This window comes from Bos javanicus, chromosome 26 (genome assembly GCF_032452875.1).
Source record: "Bos javanicus breed banteng chromosome 26, ARS-OSU_banteng_1.0, whole genome shotgun sequence".
NCBI classification, from domain to species: Eukaryota; Metazoa; Chordata; class Mammalia; order Artiodactyla; family Bovidae; genus Bos; species Bos javanicus.
The window spans coordinates 24,296,749-24,313,927 of record NC_083893.1 but is presented as its reverse complement, the minus strand read 5'-3'; the positions used below and the strand labels follow the sequence as shown (position 1 = coordinate 24,313,927).

Here is a 17,179-nt window from a genome sequence, read left to right as displayed (position 1 = left end):
CCCACTGGGGTGTGGTAAGCAGTTATTTCTAAGGGTGGAAAAAAAGTTTGATCAGGGATTTGCCTAACCAGGCTGTTGAAAAATGTCATCTTTTAGTTTGGCTGGATGCAGTAGCAGTGTGCTGCTATTGCACACTGTAGTGGCCCACGTCTCTGTTTACTCTTTGACACTTCTATTGCAGTGGATGATAGCACTGGAGTTATAAACTGCATCTGCTGGAAAAGGCTGAATAATACCAAATCCTCATCAGGTAATTTTATTTGCCATGCTTCTTTACTTTACGGGGCTTCCCTGGTGGCTCAGCTGGTAGAGAATCTGCCTGCAACATGGGAGACCTGGGTTTGATCCCTGGGTTGGGAAGATCCTCTACAGAAGGAAAGGCTACCCACTCCAGTATTCTGGCCTGGAGAATTCCACGGACTGTATAGTCCATATAGTCCATGGGGTCACAAAGAGTCAGACACGACTAAGTGACTTTCACTTCACTTCACTTTACTTTTACAGCTGGCCAACAGATGTAACTCAAGCTAGCTCAGGTGAACAGCGGTAGTGCTAATTTTCATATTTATCCATTGGTGAATTACACTGATAACTTGAAGCACTATACCCAGAACTTTGGCTGCTCTGTAAACTGATATAGGGGAGCCCATTGCTTTTCTTGCTTCCATTTCTTTGATGCTCACTTCCTCCTAAGCCTATAGGAATGTAAATAGATAACTAGAAGTTTCAGCATTTCATTTTTACCATCCAGTTATTATAAAAGTCAAGATGGTTTAGCCTAATTGCTGATCAAGTGAGAATCCCCTTGATCTGGATGTATCATTTGACCAATGCTCTTTTGAAAGCCTTTGCCCTGATATGGTTGCCACTAGCTTCTATGTTAGCATGATCTGGATTTTCTGAAATCTCTAGCTTATTCATACAGACATGCCAGGAGTTCTGAGACTGATGAGAAGGTAAGATAGGATTCCTTTGAAGTTAGCCATTAAATAATACAAACTAAAGAAGAACTTTAAAATTGTATTGAACTCATTGGCTATAACTGAAACATCTTTTGGAATTTGTTGAATATGTTTTAGTAGTCCTTAGGTAGTTTATGAGCTGCTTAAATTCATAATATTAAAAAAATACATGTATTGTACAATAGTGGTGATCATTTTTGGTTCTAGAGAAGCGATGGAAATTTCGCTTATTTCTTATATCTCTCTTTTTGCAGCATAGGCAGTATAGTGCCATGTACACTGGGGTTATTCAATAAATATTGCCAGCTCTGATATCTAACATGTACTATCTATGTCCTTCTGTTATACATGGTGAGAATGTATAACACTTGGAGTAGTTTTTTCTCTTTTTTTCCCCTGACATTACCTGTTAGAATCTCATCTCCCTACTTTGACTCTACTGACCAGTAAGGATGCTCCTTTGCTTAATTTTTGGATGTATTTACATTTAGAATTTGGCCATTGTTTTCATATCACTTTGATATTCCCATTTCCTAATTTGGGAACATTGGTATCAGTGGTACTACTAAGCTGAGGAAGCTTTGTAGATTAAAAAAAAAAAATGAAGGGAGACAACAGCTTTTTATGCAGATACGTCACAAGGTATGAAATAAACCTATGAAATAATCATATATTTGAATTTTCATGTATGTCCAGGGTATTAAAATTACTTTCAGGTTTGTGGTTGTATTGACACGGTCTTCAATCAGAAGGGGTAGTTTCAATGTGCTGTCTTTAGATTGAGGGTCAGCATGCTTTTCCTATACGGGGCCAGACAATAATTGTGTTCTGCTTTGTGGGCCCCATAGTCTGCATCTCAACCATTCAGCATCACCATTGTAACACCAAAGTGACTACAGGCAGTACATAAACAAAGGGTCATGGTTGTGTTTCAATAAAACTTTATTTATAAAAACAGATTGTGGATGGATTTGGTCCATGGGCTGTCATTGATACACTGCTGTTTTTAGACATTGTTTTCATTTTAAAAATCAACTCTTTAAAAAAAAAAAAATGATATCATCAGATATATTATGTAACTCTTAGTAACTTTTAAGATAAAATGTCTATTAATACTGAAAGTGAGATTTTAAAAATAACTGTAAGTAGACCAATAGATGAGTAGTCACAGTTGGTAGCCTTAATTAGAAATTGCTTTGAGAATAAAAGTGAGGGTAAATGTACAAGGAGAAAGCCTGAAAGTGATCCTCATCATGTTATATACGAAGTGATATTTTAAAATTGTTCCCAACTAGCCCATTCTCTCCTTTTAATTTAATTGCCCTCAGTTTTAAAGCTTTCTGCTGGAAAGTGGCCATTGAAGACTAATTTTTTTAAACAAAATTTAGTCTAAGTCAAAAATCATGTTCCAGTTGGTATCAATGTAAAAATATAATATTAACTCTTATAAATGTCACATTGAATGTACCATTTGGACTCAGCTTATGAGAAAAGTTAAGAAAGCTTGGCATTTAATATTAGAATTTTAAAGGGGATTTATCTTTCGGAGTGGAATAGGCTACTTAAAATGAAATTGTCAGGCTCCAGCCATCTCATTATACTCATTAAATTACACAGCTTGAGCCGTTCTTTCAGCAGTTTGGTTCACCCTTTAAATGAAAGCTGAGCCTCTTTTTCTCAGACTAGCTCTCAGTCTGATCATTTCAGCAGTGCTATACAAATCATTTATTATTACCTATAACGTCTGAATCATGGCAGTGAAATTTATAAATATGTTTAAAATTCAGCCTAAATAGAAGAGGACTTAAAGATAGGAACCCAGACAGAATAACCTTTTAAAAAGTAATAACTCGGGTATTTTCTGAAGAAACCCAGTAAGTCGAGTTACATTAAGCTGATTGTGTCTAGATTCCAAGCTACTGGTTACTGGTCTACAAGAGTTCTCCGAGCTCTTTGGGTTGCTTTTTCCCTTAGTATAGTCAGTGTATTAAAAGAAAAGTAGTGCCTTTGTATGTTACAGAGCCACGGTTATCTCAGTTGTATTAGATTAAAAAGCAGAAAATTTGGTCAATAGACTATTATTCATTCCATTACAGGAACCCTAGTATATGACAAAGCAGAAATAATACAACAATAGGAAATAAGTAAGCATTTAACAAATGTTGTTGGTTTAGGTTGATAACAATATTTAAAAAGAGGTAACTGTGACCACTGTCTTGCAACTTACATAAAATAACCCGAAGAAGATAGAGTTACGTATTTATCACAATAAGTACGGGGCTATCTATGTTAAGCTCTTATATATGTTTAGCTGTTACAGCAAAGAAAGCTATCACTGGTGACAAGAGATAGATTAAATGATTTTTTTTCAAACTTGTATGTATGAAAATGAAATCAAATAAACATAAAAAAAAAAAAGCACTGGAATGTGGAGAAGGGATGTAATCACCATTATTGATAAAGCTTCCCTGCATTTTTTTCAGAAATAAACATAAAATGTTCACAAGACATGAAGGGCTTATGCATAAAGAAATGCAGAGAGTAGATCATCTTATATAAAAACAAATTGTCTGGCAATTTAAAAGCAAATGAAATGCTATAGAATCATTATGTATTTTTTAAGGTGTTAAAAACCCAAATGACTGAAGCCAGTGTAGGAGCCATAAGGCTACATGCCTTGCTGGTGACACTTTGTAAAAAGAGAATGGTGATTGTTTGTTTATTTTCTGACACACATTCTGATAATATGCAATGAACTCTAAACCTGTTTGTCCTTTTCTATCCAGTAAAAATGAAAGACCCCAAGGGAAACAAAATTTTTGTTTTGAGGGCCTAATTGTTCATTTTTCATAAGTATCTGACATTTTTTGAATGTTTCCTGTGGTGGATCTGGCATTATGCTAAGCTCATGATGTAAGGATTAACTAAGACCACACACACAAGTCCACGTGCGAGAGGGACTGTGGCATCCACAACAGAACTGAGGAAACAGGCACAGTGAGGTTAAGCAGCCTGCCCAAGGTCGCACAGCTAACAGGAAGTGACCTGACGTTCAAGCCAGGTCTGTCTGACTCCATTACCTAAGTGCTGACCTCAAAGCCCTGTACAGGGCTAGTGATAAAAACCAAAACAAAAAAATTTACCAAAGCAGAAAGAGGAAACATCTAATGAGACTATCTAAAACCGTGGCGTATGAACATGCCAGAATGCTGTGTTGTTATTTCAAATGCTGGATTGTATAGATTCTGTGGATACATGTGTGTATTTGAAGTGATGCTAGACAGGAAAACAACACAAAATTGTTTATACACACTAGCTGTAACTATGGAAAATATGAGTACATTCATGGCGCAAGCAGCTGAGAATAAAGAATAAGCAGGAAGGCTCTGGGGTTAGAGACTGCCTGAGTTCACACTCCAACTTTGTTGCTAACCAGTCGTTTTACAGTGGGCAAGTTGTTTGATGTCTCTGTAACTCAGTTTCCTCATTAGTAAAATAGGGCTAATAATAAATAAGAGTGGTTGTGAGGATTAGATGTGCTGATAGGTTATAAAGTCTTCAAAACAGCACTGGCAGTACCTGAACATTCATGGCTGTTCTTATTTTCATTATTTAACTAATACATTTTGGAAGTAAATTCAAGTGATGGAAATTATTTAGAATTGAATGTGCATTGGGTTCTTTTCACCATAAAGTTGCTTGCTCAGTCACTCAGTTGTGTCTGACTCTTTGCAAATCCATGGATGGTAGCCCGCCAGGTTCCTCTGTCCATGGGATTTCCCAAGCAAGAATGCTGGAGTGGGTTGCCATTTCCTCATGCAGGGGATATTCCGGATGCAGGGACAGAATCTCTGTCTCTTGCATCTCCTGCATTGGCAGGCAAATTCTTGAAGTTGCTTAAATTTATAGTTTTTAAGTGGTGTGAGTGAGTGTTCGTGTGTGTGTGTGTGTGTGTGTGTGTGTGTGTAAGTAAGTGAGCGAGAGCAGGAGAGAGCAAGAAGTCAGCCTAGTTACTCAACAAAGAAGAGAAGTGAGAGAGATTAGGGTATTGAGTACCTCAATGGAACACCAGCCTTGGGCAGATTTGCCTTCCCCATAAACAACTGCAAATGGAGACTCTTGGGCCCCTTTCCCCTCAGGCCAATATTCTGTCTCCCTGCAAGGACACTTTCAAGGGTTGTTTAGAGCTATTGCCACCAAACCCAGCTGAACTCACACAGAATTCAGCTCAGGCCTTTGCACAGGTGGTGCTGGGGGAGGAAAGAAGACACTGGACACTGGGTTGTCCAGCCTCCCACCAGACTCTGTTCCCGTCACCCAGACCTTTGGATAATTACAGCTTATGCCTTTTATTCAGTAGAGGATTTTGAAGGATGCCCCAGACTTCCTACAGTCGAGCAACAAGTCAGAAGTAGAATAAATAGATGTCTTGTGCCTGTCTTACCCCAAGCTCTCTCCCAAAGATGGTGGAGTGATCGTGTTGTACATTTCCTTCTTTCCTTCTGACCCCAACAGCTACAGCCACTCCAAGTGCAAGAGAGCTGAGCTTAACCTCTCAGCTTAAGAAGCTGCAAGAGACCATTGCACAGAGAGCAAAGTTAGAAATTGGGGACATTATCCGGGTCAGAGGCCACATCCGCATGTTCAGAGGAGAGCGAGAGATTCATGCCACGACTTATTGTAAGCATACAGTATCTCTGCCCAATTGCTTGTTATTTTGTGTGTGTGTCCAGTAAGCTCATTTAGTAAAAAGTCAAATCTGAAAAATTCAAATAAAAAGCTTTAATGAAAAAAATTGTATTTGCAACATGATTCCTTAAGAAAATCAGCATTTATTTATTTTTAAGAGAAGTAATTTTAAATAAATTGGGAAAGAAAATAAGTGATTTATCATATATGACTGACATTTTATTTGGACAACATAGTAGAGTCTGTAAAATACTTTGAAGTTTTTAGTATGAATCCATTTAGGGAAGAGTGTTCATAGTCTTCAAAATGACGGGAGATTTCTGGAGCACCACTGAGGAAGTCAGCTAATCGGAAGCATGACAGTTCTTTGTCATCTGAGCCATGCCCTTTGCACTGATCTGGCTGGTTTGCACTTGGAAATCTCAAGGACAGCCCCAGTTATCCACCACTGTACCAGATGCGTGAATATGTCTGTATGCTTTCCCTCGCCTTGGTCTACTCTGGTCATGTCTATGACACTCAGGGCATCGCCTCCCCTTTCATGGGATGGCCGGAGACCATTTAGTGCTTCTAGACCGTGTGATCCTGGGCATCCATAAGGAAGAAGGCTCACCAAGGGCCCCATTTACTGTTGCCCCAGCAGCAGTCTGGACTTGGGAAAGAACTAATCTCAGTGTTGTTTCCGTGGCTCGTAGATAAAGTGGATGACCCAGTGTGCAACGTTCAGATCGCAAGGATGCTGGAGCTGCCTGCCATCTACAGGAAAGTGTATGACCAGCCCTTCCACAGCCCTGCCCTAAAGGAAGATGAGGCACTGAGGTAAGTTATGGACTGCGACTGCTGTGGGTGTGGGCCAGCCAGTGGGATCCCAGATGCTGGGGTGGGCCTGAGCCGTCCACTCCCTCCCTGTGGGGCTCCGGGCAAGTCTGTCGCCCTCCAGATGCCTCCGTGTCCTCATCTGTAACGTGAAGGAGGCAGCAGTGCAGGTGTTCTGAGGTGGTGGGAAGGAAAAGACATGTGTAATTGGAATCTCTGAAGGAGTGGAGTGGGGAGCAGGGGAAAAATATTTGAAAAATTCACGGATGAAAATTTTCCAAGTCTGATAAGAACTGAACACTCACAGATGATCCAAGAAGGTCCATGAACCCCAAGAAATCTGAAGAAAACTGCACCAAGGCTCACTGTGATCAAGGAAACAATACCTCAGCCAGAGAGGAGTTGATTCTCTTTGAGGGAGGGAAAAATAAACAGGAGGAGTAAGAATATATGTGTGTTTGTAACTCTGTGCCTCAAAGAACTCAGAGAAGACAGAAATAACCATAGTGGCTGCTGGGGATGGGTAGATGGGGGGCTGGGAGGAGGGTGGAAAAGAAACTCTTTACCATGTATCCTTTAATCTTATAAACTTACTTACAGATTACATATTCCAAAAAATTACTTTAAAAAATCCCCAGACTAGAGACCTGTGTAAACAGTGGAAGTTCTCCATTTTCCTGTCTCCCGCCTCCGTACCATTCCCCAGAGGTTACCACTGTGCAGGGTCGCAGCGTGTATCCTGTTAGACTTGTTCGTTCTGCGCACACACAAGCCTGCGTATCCACCTGCATATGTTGTGGGTTGTCATTTGCTTCTTGACAAAAACGGCACTGTCCTTCACATACTGTTCTTCAGCTTGATTTTTTTCTAAATCAATCACGAATATCAGTTCCCATAGTGCTGCCTCATAGTTATAAACAACCGTGCAGTGTTCCCTGCATGCGTTGCCCCTTTTGTGAAAAACACACATCCTTATAACATGGCATTTGCTAGCCATTTGTGTGTGTGCGTGCTCAGTCACATCAGACTCTTTGCAAACGTCTGGACTATAGCTCGCCAGGCTCCTCTGTCCATGGGATTTCCTAGGCAAGAATACTGGAGGGGGTTGCCATTTCTTTCTGCAGGGGATCTTCCCAACCCAGGGATCGAACCCACATCTCCTGCATTGGCAGGTGGATTCTTTACCACTGTGCCACTTGGGGATCCCGTTTCAGGTTCATGCATGTTCAGAAGGAACAAACATAATGGTTTTCTGCAAGTCTTGTTGAAACTTTCCCCCAGCAGCAATCCTGGCACCCTGGACCTTGACAGTCTCACATGTCTACTGAGTGAAAAGGCCAAAGAGTTCCTTGTGGAGAACAGAGTGCAAAGCTTTTACCAGCAGGAGTTGGAAACTGTGGAGTCCCTTCTGTCCCTTGCCAACCAGCCTGTGATTCACAGCGCCTGCTCTGGGCAAGTAAGTGCGGTATGCCCACGTGAGAAATCAAGGCCCCTGCCCCAGATCTGCAGCTGGAAAGTGTGGGTAGACATGACTGTGGCATTAAGACTCACAGGGTGTACTCAGAGTGTAGAGGTTATGTTGATTCTGTTCTGGAAAGGTCACTGACCACTGAGAATTTGAAAGGAGAATGGACGTGCCCTTTTCCCCTCCTTAATCTCATGAAGCTTAATCTTTGGGTAGGAAAAAAAAAAAAAGTCTAAGGTTCATAGTACTTGGTATTTACTAAGATGGGCATTTAATTTCAGCAGGAGCCAAAGAAGGGGGAAATAGATGAGAAGAACTGATTATTCTTGCAAAATTATTTTTTGAACAACAAGATGATTCTTGAACTTCAACCAAGGTTTTTAATGACTTGCTCTCTCTTCTCCATAATAAGATTAACTTGTCCTGTCTTAGGAGTTTGAATAAAGAACAAGTTGTATTCAGTCTGGTTAATAAGCAAAAATTTTAAGGAACACTCAAATAATTTTTTATTTGTCCTAGAAAGAGCTATCCCCGTTTTTTCACCCATAGTGTTATAGGGTGAACTCAAGTTGTTTGGTCTTTACTTATTGGCCTGGAATTAAAAATTATCTGAGACTTTGCTTTTAGGCTTTCCATGTCAGCACAGTTCCTCAATTTTTTCGTTGTTGTAACACAACTTGTATTTATTTATTCCACCAGGAATAATCTCTGCTTGAATGTCACCTTCTTGCCCTCCCTGACCTTCTCCTTTAATAGCCATTAGCTTCCTCACCATGTTATCACCCTGTTTCCACATCTCTTGATAACACTGGTATTTATTTGTTTGGCTGCCTATTCCTCCACCAGAATTTAAGTTCTCCAAGAGCAGAGGCTTTGTCTGTCTCTTTCTTTGCTGTCTAGAAGGGGGCCTGGAACAGAGCTGGCATAAAGTATGTTCTCCACAGTTATTTGTTGATAGAAACAATGAATGGTTTTAAAAATTCACGTAGCCCAGGAATTAATCCCCTGGCAATCCAGTGGTTAGGGCTTGGGAGCTTTTTCTGCCGAGTGCCTGGGTTCAGTCCCTAATTGGGAAGCCAAGATCCCACAAGCCTCACTGCATAGCCAAAAAATAAAAGGAGACAAGCAACAAAAATAAATAGAAAATAAAAATCCAAATAGTCCCTGAAAGTATCTAGTTTTCCCATCCTCCTTCCTCCTCCCCTTTTTCTAGAAACAAGTGCCCCTACTAGTCTCATGAATATCCTTCTGCAGATAATCTGCACATATAAACTAGAAGTAGTTGTATCCTTTCTTTTACACAAACGGTATCCTACTAAACACTATATCTACGTAGCTTTTCATTGTGTGTGTGTCTTATAGGTCCTTTTCCCAGCCATGTGAACATACTTGCCACTCCATAATAATCTTTTACTATGTGTACCAGAATTTTCTTATGTGTACCATAAGGGGTCTGGTCATTCCTGGACTGTTCAGAGTTTTCTAGTCTTTTGTCATTAGCAGCAGGGCTGGCGTAATAACCCTTGCGAGGTAACATGATTATTCTTCACCATTCCGATGGAGGGCTTCCCTGGTGGCTCAGTGGTAAAGAATCCGCCTGCCAATTCAGGAGATGTGGGTTCAGTCCCTGGGTCCAGAGGATCCCCTGGAGAAGGAGATGGCAACCCACTCCATTATTCTTGCCTGGGAAATCCCATGGACAGAGGAGCCTGGCAGGCTACAGTTCACGGGGTCGCAAAGAGTCAGACACGACTGAGCGACTAATCAACAACAGCATTCTGGTGGAACAGATACCAAGTCCCCATCCCCACCTTCTGAGTGCGACCACTGCTTCTCAGTTTCGTTCATGAACCTAATTATCGCTTCCTGGCACCAGGCCGCATGCCCAGTGATCCGCAGTTTCATACACGGAGGTGAGGGATACCGTTTCAGGAAACACCGAGGTGGGGTGGCTCAGGACTGGCCGCTTTGTTCTGCACCGCCGTGGCTTCTGCACAGGGCTAGCTCCCCAGCTGTCCACTGACAGCACCAGTGACCTTCTCCCACTTAATCATTTAGAGGAGGCTCAGTGCCAACTTGGCCTCCCAGGACTTCAGAGCACTCTCTTGGCATGTTTAGAAGGGAACTTTGAAGCTTAGCAAAGACCACATTCTTCCTGTGAGCCAGCTCTTCTGCGAGAATTAAGTGGGGAGAACTGAGGACTAGAAAGCCCCTCCATTCAGAACATTCCAAAGGGGACTTCTGGCATGATTATCTTTTTGTAAATGTTCAGAGCAGAAATCCGTGCCTGCCTGGTGCTGTATGTTTAAAAAGCAATGAATATGGCGCTATCTCTGTTTTGTCTCTGGAAGCTATTTTTCCATCAATTATGAATTATTCTCTCACATGGCTCTGGTTGGGGAGGTCAGTGTCATGACATTGAATTCTGTTTAATAGAGCCTGGGAGACCTAAGACACTTCACAATGACAGTGAAACCCTAGATCCTTTGGCACTTTGTGTAGTCATACAGATGAAAGCTTAACAACAACAACAAAAAATCATTGTGATCATGTTATATTTGAGAAAGTAGGAAGAGTGGCTTTGAACGTTTTCCTCCTTTCTTTTTTTCCATGGTGGCCCATCTTAGCACATCCAGAAACATGATAAGCAAACTTGCAAAACCATTGTTTCTTTGACAGCTGGATAAATGTTGAGTTTGTTTGGGAATGAAGACTATATATATACTTCAGAGATCCACCCAGTTCCTGACCCGCCACGAGGAGAGGCCTGCGGAGGCTCAGCCCGTTCAGCCAGTCACTCACTGTTTTTGTTTCTGAGCAGTTTCGATTTCCTGAATGGGATGAGTCTGTCACTGCTCTTTAGAAAAAGACAAGAAAGACATACCTCTCAGCCCAGGGAAACCTACTAGCTACAAGGACCACTGGGGGTTTTGTCCTCGGGACCATGTCTTTACAACCAGCAGGGAATTATGTCCCAAGGTCAGCTGAGGCAAATGTTTTTGGAAAGGAAGCTTCACACATTGTTGATATTTACAGAGAGCCTTTTGTGCTGGGCCCCCCTGGTTCACAGCCGAAACTGCTGTTACTCTCCCATGCCTCGCACCCTCCCTTCCTGCTGCTCCGTCTCACTGAACTCGGGGAGGAGGAACCGGGCTTCCTGTATGGTCTGGGGATAATCAACAGTCATTTTCAATGACAGGAATAACCACGTAAAAGCGTTTCTAGTCAATTTCCAATTTACTTCTATATTGGTAAGAGATGGAATAAACTCAACCCTTAGGATCTTTCTATTAAAGATGAATCACCTTAGAATTATGAAGATGAAGTTGTTGAAGATGAAGAGTTGTGGTGGGGGAGGCTGTGTTGGGTTGATCATTGCTTTTCCTAAGTGTGAGCACTCATGTATGAAATTAGAAATAGCTCTCCCCCAGCCCTCCCCGCCCCGAGTAAAAAGACATGTGGCCGAGGATGACTGGATGAGGTGTTTATTCTAAACACACCCAGATAGCTTTTCTGCCTGTGGGAGTCATCAAGTATTTCTCAACCTTATTCTCCCTTCAGAGAATGGATGCTGTCATTATCTGGAATGCTTGTCAACTCTCAGACCCAGGTTCTAATGCCCAGGTTCCCCAGGCCTGTTCTGTTGAGGAAAAAAACCTCGAGTCTGAATGTAATCAAGGAAGTTAGACTCTTCTCTTCAGCCCAGGAGAGCACGTTGGTAAAACATTGCCAGGATCTATTGAATTCAAACTATGTTGTCTGGGAGGCCTCTCCTAGGAAGCAAAGGTTTCTTTCAAGATGGAATTGTCAATACCGGAGGCCACGTGGGGGTGCATTTTCTCTACCTGTCACTTTGAGGGAACATCATAGAAAATCTGAGGTACACTTTCTGTTTCAGCATCTGTGGGTGCTGTCCAGACAGCCTCCATAAGGTCCTCCCATTAAAGAGGCAGGACTTCGCCTTCGCTTTGCCATGTTTTTCCTTTTTTAGGCTCTCTGATCTTTTTAATATCTTTACGGATTTCTCTCACATTAAAAATGGACCTGGGGACTTCGCTGGTGGTCCAGTGGTTAAGACTTTGCCTTCCAGTGGAGAGGGTGTAGGTTTGATCCCTGGTCGAGGAGCTAGGATCCCATGTGCCTCATGGCCAAAAAACCAAAAATGTAACATTGTAACGAATTCAATAAAGACTTAAAAAAAAAATGGTCACATCTTTAAAAAAAAAAAAAATGGGTATGTACCTTGAAGGACAGTTATTACTCACCACTTCCTTTGTTTTAGGAAGGAACTGAAAATCCCTAGTGGAATAGTTAGAAAGCTACTTCCTATCTCTACAGGGTATTTCTTTCCACTGATGGCACATACATTTTCTTGGTCACCCACTGTGTGTCAGGGAGCAGGTGGCCGAGATGGAGCACAGAGTCCCCAATTCAAGAAGCCCACAATCTGATTAACCGTGGTGGGACATGGTGGAAAACGTGGCTTCCTTGAAATAAGAAGTAGGATGACCTGGCAACCTCTGTAGGCACGCTTAGAGAAGGGAAGGGATACCAAAGTTGAAGAAAGAGCAACCTGATAGCAGCCTCGTGCCTCTCTTGCTTCCCCTGGGGCCCTGTCTGCCTTCAGCCCATGGACCCTCCCCTTTGATAGGTCTCTGCACAGCTGTTTGCCTTCACTATCCTCTATTTAAAATAAGGAGTCTATTTAATACTCTCTCTGTGTTGGAATCTCTAACCTATTTCAATGTGTATAAAATTCTTTGATGTCCTTAGGAAGAAGTTGTATTATTGTTGTTCAGTGACTAAGTTGTGTCCATCTCTTTGCGACCCCATGAACTGCAGCACACCAGGCTTCCCTGTCCTTAACCGTCTCCTGGAGTTTGTTCAGACTCCAGTCTATGGAGTCCGTGATGCCATCCAGCCATCACACCCTCTATCGTCCTCTTCTACTCTTGCCCTCTATCTTTGCCAGCATCAGGGTCTTTTCCAATGAGTCGGCTCTTTGCATCAGGTGACCAAAGTATTGGAGCTTCAGCTTCAGCATCAGTCCTTCCAATGAATATTCAGGGTTGATTTCCCTTATATGTATATATGTATATATTCATATGTATATAATATATATACATATATGAAAAATCTTTAATTTTTTTTATACAGAACCAAAGATTCTATACATATTGGATCACTTTTTTGATTAAAATTGTGGCCATATGTAAATTTGATTATTTACAAATTTTAATATTGTAAATAAATTATTACAAAATTTAATATTGACCATATTAAAATTGATAAAACAATTTTTATCAAAGAAGTGAGCCAATATGTATAGAATCTTTTGTTCTGTATAAAAAAATTAAAGACTTTCATCTTGATTTTTCTATTACCTATCATTGAGTTAAATTAATTAAACAAAAAACTAAGGGGTAGAACAGTTATCCGGAGAAGGCAATGGCACCCTACTCCAGTACTCTTGCTTGGAAAATCCCATGGACGGAGGAGCCTGGTAGGCTACAGTCCATGGGGTGGCAAAGAGTCAGACACGACTGAGCGACTTCACTTTCACTTTTCACTTTCATGCATTGGAGGAGGAAATGGCAACCCACTCCAGTGTTCTTGCCTGGAGAATCCCAGGGACGGGGAGCCTGGTGGGCTGCCGTCCATGGGGTCGCACAGAGTCGGACACGACTGAAGTGACTTAGCAGCAGCAGCAGCAGAACAGTTATCAAGTGTGATTCTGCCAGAGCAGACTTCCCAGCCCTCCTTAAATACTATCCTGCTAGGCCCGTGCATACCTGAATCTTTCTGACTCTACCATAAAAAGCCTGTTGGGTGAATTTATAACCAGTTGGTCTAGGGAGTTGCCCTCAAGTGCTATAAGATGGGACTGACTTCTTTTTTTTCCTTCCTACAGATGGGTTTTAAGAATGACACCACTTCCAGAGCAATTCACAGTATATTTAGGAATGCTGTAAAGCTGCTGCAGGAAAAAGGACTCGTTTTCCAGAAAGATGGTGGTTTTGATAACCTATTCTATGTAAGAGACCTGCAACTTAACTTTTTTTTCCCTTAGCTTCCATTTGCAAATATATGTATTACTTAGGAATACTTATTTGCTGTTTTTAAAAGTCAGTCATTAAGGAGGTACATAAGGAATGGAAGCCGGCCTTTGTCTTTCCTCTGGTATCATTTTTGGCAGTACATTCTTCTGCACACTTCTAAATATATGCTCCTGTTATTAAAAAAAAAAAAAAATGTGATCATCCTCTAAATCAGGATTTCTCAACTTCAGTTGCTTGGGCCAGTTGACTCCTTGTTGTGGGGGGCTGTCCTTTGTATTGTAGGGTGTTTGGCAGTGTCCTTGGTCTTCACCCACTTGAGAGCAGTAGCAGCAGGCCCTGTTGTGGCAACCTTAGTGTCTCCAGACATTGCAAGTATCCCTTGGGACAGTGGAGAACCACGGCTCTAAATAACACTCTGTAAGTTTTTGGATACCAGAACAGCACAGCACAGGCCTCTTTCCATATGAGTCCTTGGATGTCCACCTCATTCTTTTTGACATCTGTATGGTAGTCTATCTTATGGGTACTTGCCATCAATTATTTAACCACTTCTCTCTGATGGACTTTTATATTGTTTCCATCTTCTGTTCTCGAGTACACTGCTGCTGTGTCTGTCTTTTTGTGGACTTATGTAAGTATTTCTGTGAGATTGACTCTTAAAAGAGGAATGGTTGGAGCAAAGGGCATGTACCTTTATGGTTTGGGTCAATACAATCTGCTTGGCTCTGCCAAAGATGGTAACAGTTACCATTCCCACCGGGGATACAAGCACTTGCCTGTCTCAGTGAATGAAAGTCGCCCAGTCATGTCCGACTCTTTGCAACTCCATGGACTGTAGCCTGTCAGGCTCCTCTGTCGATGGGATTTTCTAGGCAAGAATACTGGAGTGGGTTGCCATTTCCTTCAGACTTAGAGTTAAAATTCACCTCCCACTGCCTGACTTTAATACTGGAGGAACAGAGCTGACAGTGATATCCATGTCCACGTCAGTAGCATAGATGTGGCTTGAGCAGCACATGATTCTCCTGAAGACAGAGCAAAACCCTGAGGACACCCAGGAGCCTTACTCTCTACAGTGTGATTCCTGAGGGGAAGCCTTCCTTAACAGGACATTTTCTTGATGTTGATTTACTCTAGTGATTCCCCTGTTTCAGAAAGTTTTTAAAAATTAAGGTATGTTTTAAATACTATTTCAGTAACTTTTGAAAAGGGTATTCCGTTCTGCATAAGGGTGGGCGGGCGGTTGGGGGGGGCAGGGAAGTTGATTGCCTCTTGTGGGGCAGCTCACCCTAACAGCCCCCACCCCCACCCCCACTGTCGCATTCTCCCATGAGGCTCTGCGTGGCCTCCTGGGTTGGTAGGAAGCAGCTCTTCCTGAGGAACAGCAGATGTGGGCAGCCATCCAGCACTGAGGTGTGGCAGGGCTGGGGCACTTCCTCCTGTGAATCAGTCTGAGCTGGAGTGAGGTGATCCAGCTATAATAGCTATATTTTCCTCAGCAGAACCACCCCACTTCGCTGATTTCACTCCCTGCCCCCATCTCAACCCTGGCCCTAGGTTTCTGTTTTCCTGAGGGTATTGCCTCAGGGGCATCATTATCCTCTGTCTGTCTAGTGCTTTCCAGCTTTCAGCAGCTCTCCCACATTGCCTTAATCTTCCCAGCAAGCCCATGAGTCCACAGATGGGTCCTTGTCAGTATCATCATCTTAAATCTGGTCATTCCACGTCCCATCGGCCCAGGGTGCATTCCTGACGTTATGTGTTTGTCCACTTCTTTCTTTTTTTTTCTTCCATTCTTTTTTTTCCTCTCTTTTTCTTCCTCTTTTCCTTTCTTTATTCCTTTCTCTTTTTTTGTGTGTCATTAGATTTACTACTGAATGTGATGGTGAAGCCCATTTGGTGGCTGTTTCCCTGTTACCTGAGCTAGCTGAGAAAGGAACCCAGGTTATATTTGCCTCTGAGAACATACAGTGTTTCTGTTTATAGGCTAGACTTACTCTCTTCCTAGCTTTTCCTCACAGTTTTATTTCTGTTGTTTTTCCCTATGGTTGGGTGAAGGAACATGAAACCCAAGAAGAAACACAGGAGGAAAGAGTCCTGGGATTTGATCACTGTGCCTCCCTCAAAAATATAACAAATAAGAGAAATTTTATGAATGTGTTATAAATATTTAAGAAGAAAGTTGCTCCTCAAAACCAAGGGATTCCAGATTTTCTTTCCATCCTGGCCCCAGTGAACCACCTCCCATGGGAATATGTCTGTGGGTCACACACACAGCAGTAAGCTGCTTGGGGATAGAACTGACGTGACAACAGGTCTGATTTCGAAAACCACACTCATTGATGGCGAATGGATGATGATTGTTATGAACTCTTTAGGAACTACCCTAAATACTAATTTGGCAGGGTAGGTGACACAGCCTCTCTGTCACTTAACCTTTCTCTCCAAACTCTCTTTTCCTGTTTAGGTAACGAGAGAAGACAAAGAATTGCACAGAAAGATCCACCGGATCATTCAAGAAGAATGCCAGAAACCAAATCGTAAGTGGTGTAATATCCGTGTATTCCAGTGTCTTGGAAGGGGAAATGTTCCCTCCTGGAGGGCACTGGTCAGAGGGTGAGGAAACCTAGGGCTTTTCCCAGTAACAGCTTAGAGGTGTGACTGGTTCATACACCTGCCTTCTCGGAGGCTCAGGTTTCTCCTGGCTCAAGTGAATGTTAGCCTCGCACGGCTGTTCTGACCTGGGCCACATCTAAGAGTCAACCTTGGAGCTTTTATGAACATACCACGCTCAGGTCCCAGCCCCAGGGACTCTGATTCACTCGGGGCTGGGCTGGGGGCTAGACAGTAAACTCCTCAGGTGACTCTGATACAGCGAGGTAAGTTGTCAGGCTAGGAGTTTTTGACGTCTTTCTGGTTTCATAGTCTCTTGTGTGCATGCTAAGTTGGTTCAGTCGTGTCCAACTCTTTGCGACCCTATGGACTGTAGCCTGCCAAACTCCTCTGTTCATGGGCTTCTCCAGGCAAGAATACTGGAGTGGGTTGCCATGCACTCCTCCAGGGGATCTTCCCGGCCCAGGGATTGAACCCACAGCTCTTATGTCTCCTGCATTGGCAGGTGGGTTCTTTACCACTAACACCACCAAATTTGTGTTATTCCTTGTTCCACTCTGACTTCTTGTCTCTAA

General features: G+C 42.4%; 1 protein-coding gene across 11 annotated transcripts in view; it reads left to right on the top strand.

The window, feature by feature from the left end:
- The window catches only part of STN1 (STN1 subunit of CST complex), a 65,938-nt gene that overhangs the window by 12,655 nt on the left and 36,104 nt on the right, over positions 1-17,179 (top strand). For 7 of the 11 annotated variants that reach the window (XM_061403352.1, XM_061403357.1, XM_061403349.1 and 4 more), the window contains exons 4-9: positions 182-250; positions 5,478-5,642; positions 6,347-6,470; positions 7,749-7,923; positions 13,844-13,966; positions 16,459-16,531. In XM_061403352.1, coding sequence (XP_061259336.1) covers positions 182-250; positions 5,478-5,642; positions 6,347-6,470; positions 7,749-7,923; positions 13,844-13,966; positions 16,459-16,531 — 729 coding nt within the window. The remainder of the gene's footprint in view (positions 1-181; positions 251-5,477; positions 5,643-6,346; positions 6,471-7,748; positions 7,924-13,843; positions 13,967-16,458; positions 16,532-17,179) is intronic. The other 4 variants (XM_061403350.1, XM_061403356.1, XM_061403359.1 and 1 more) reach the window with 2 other exon arrangements.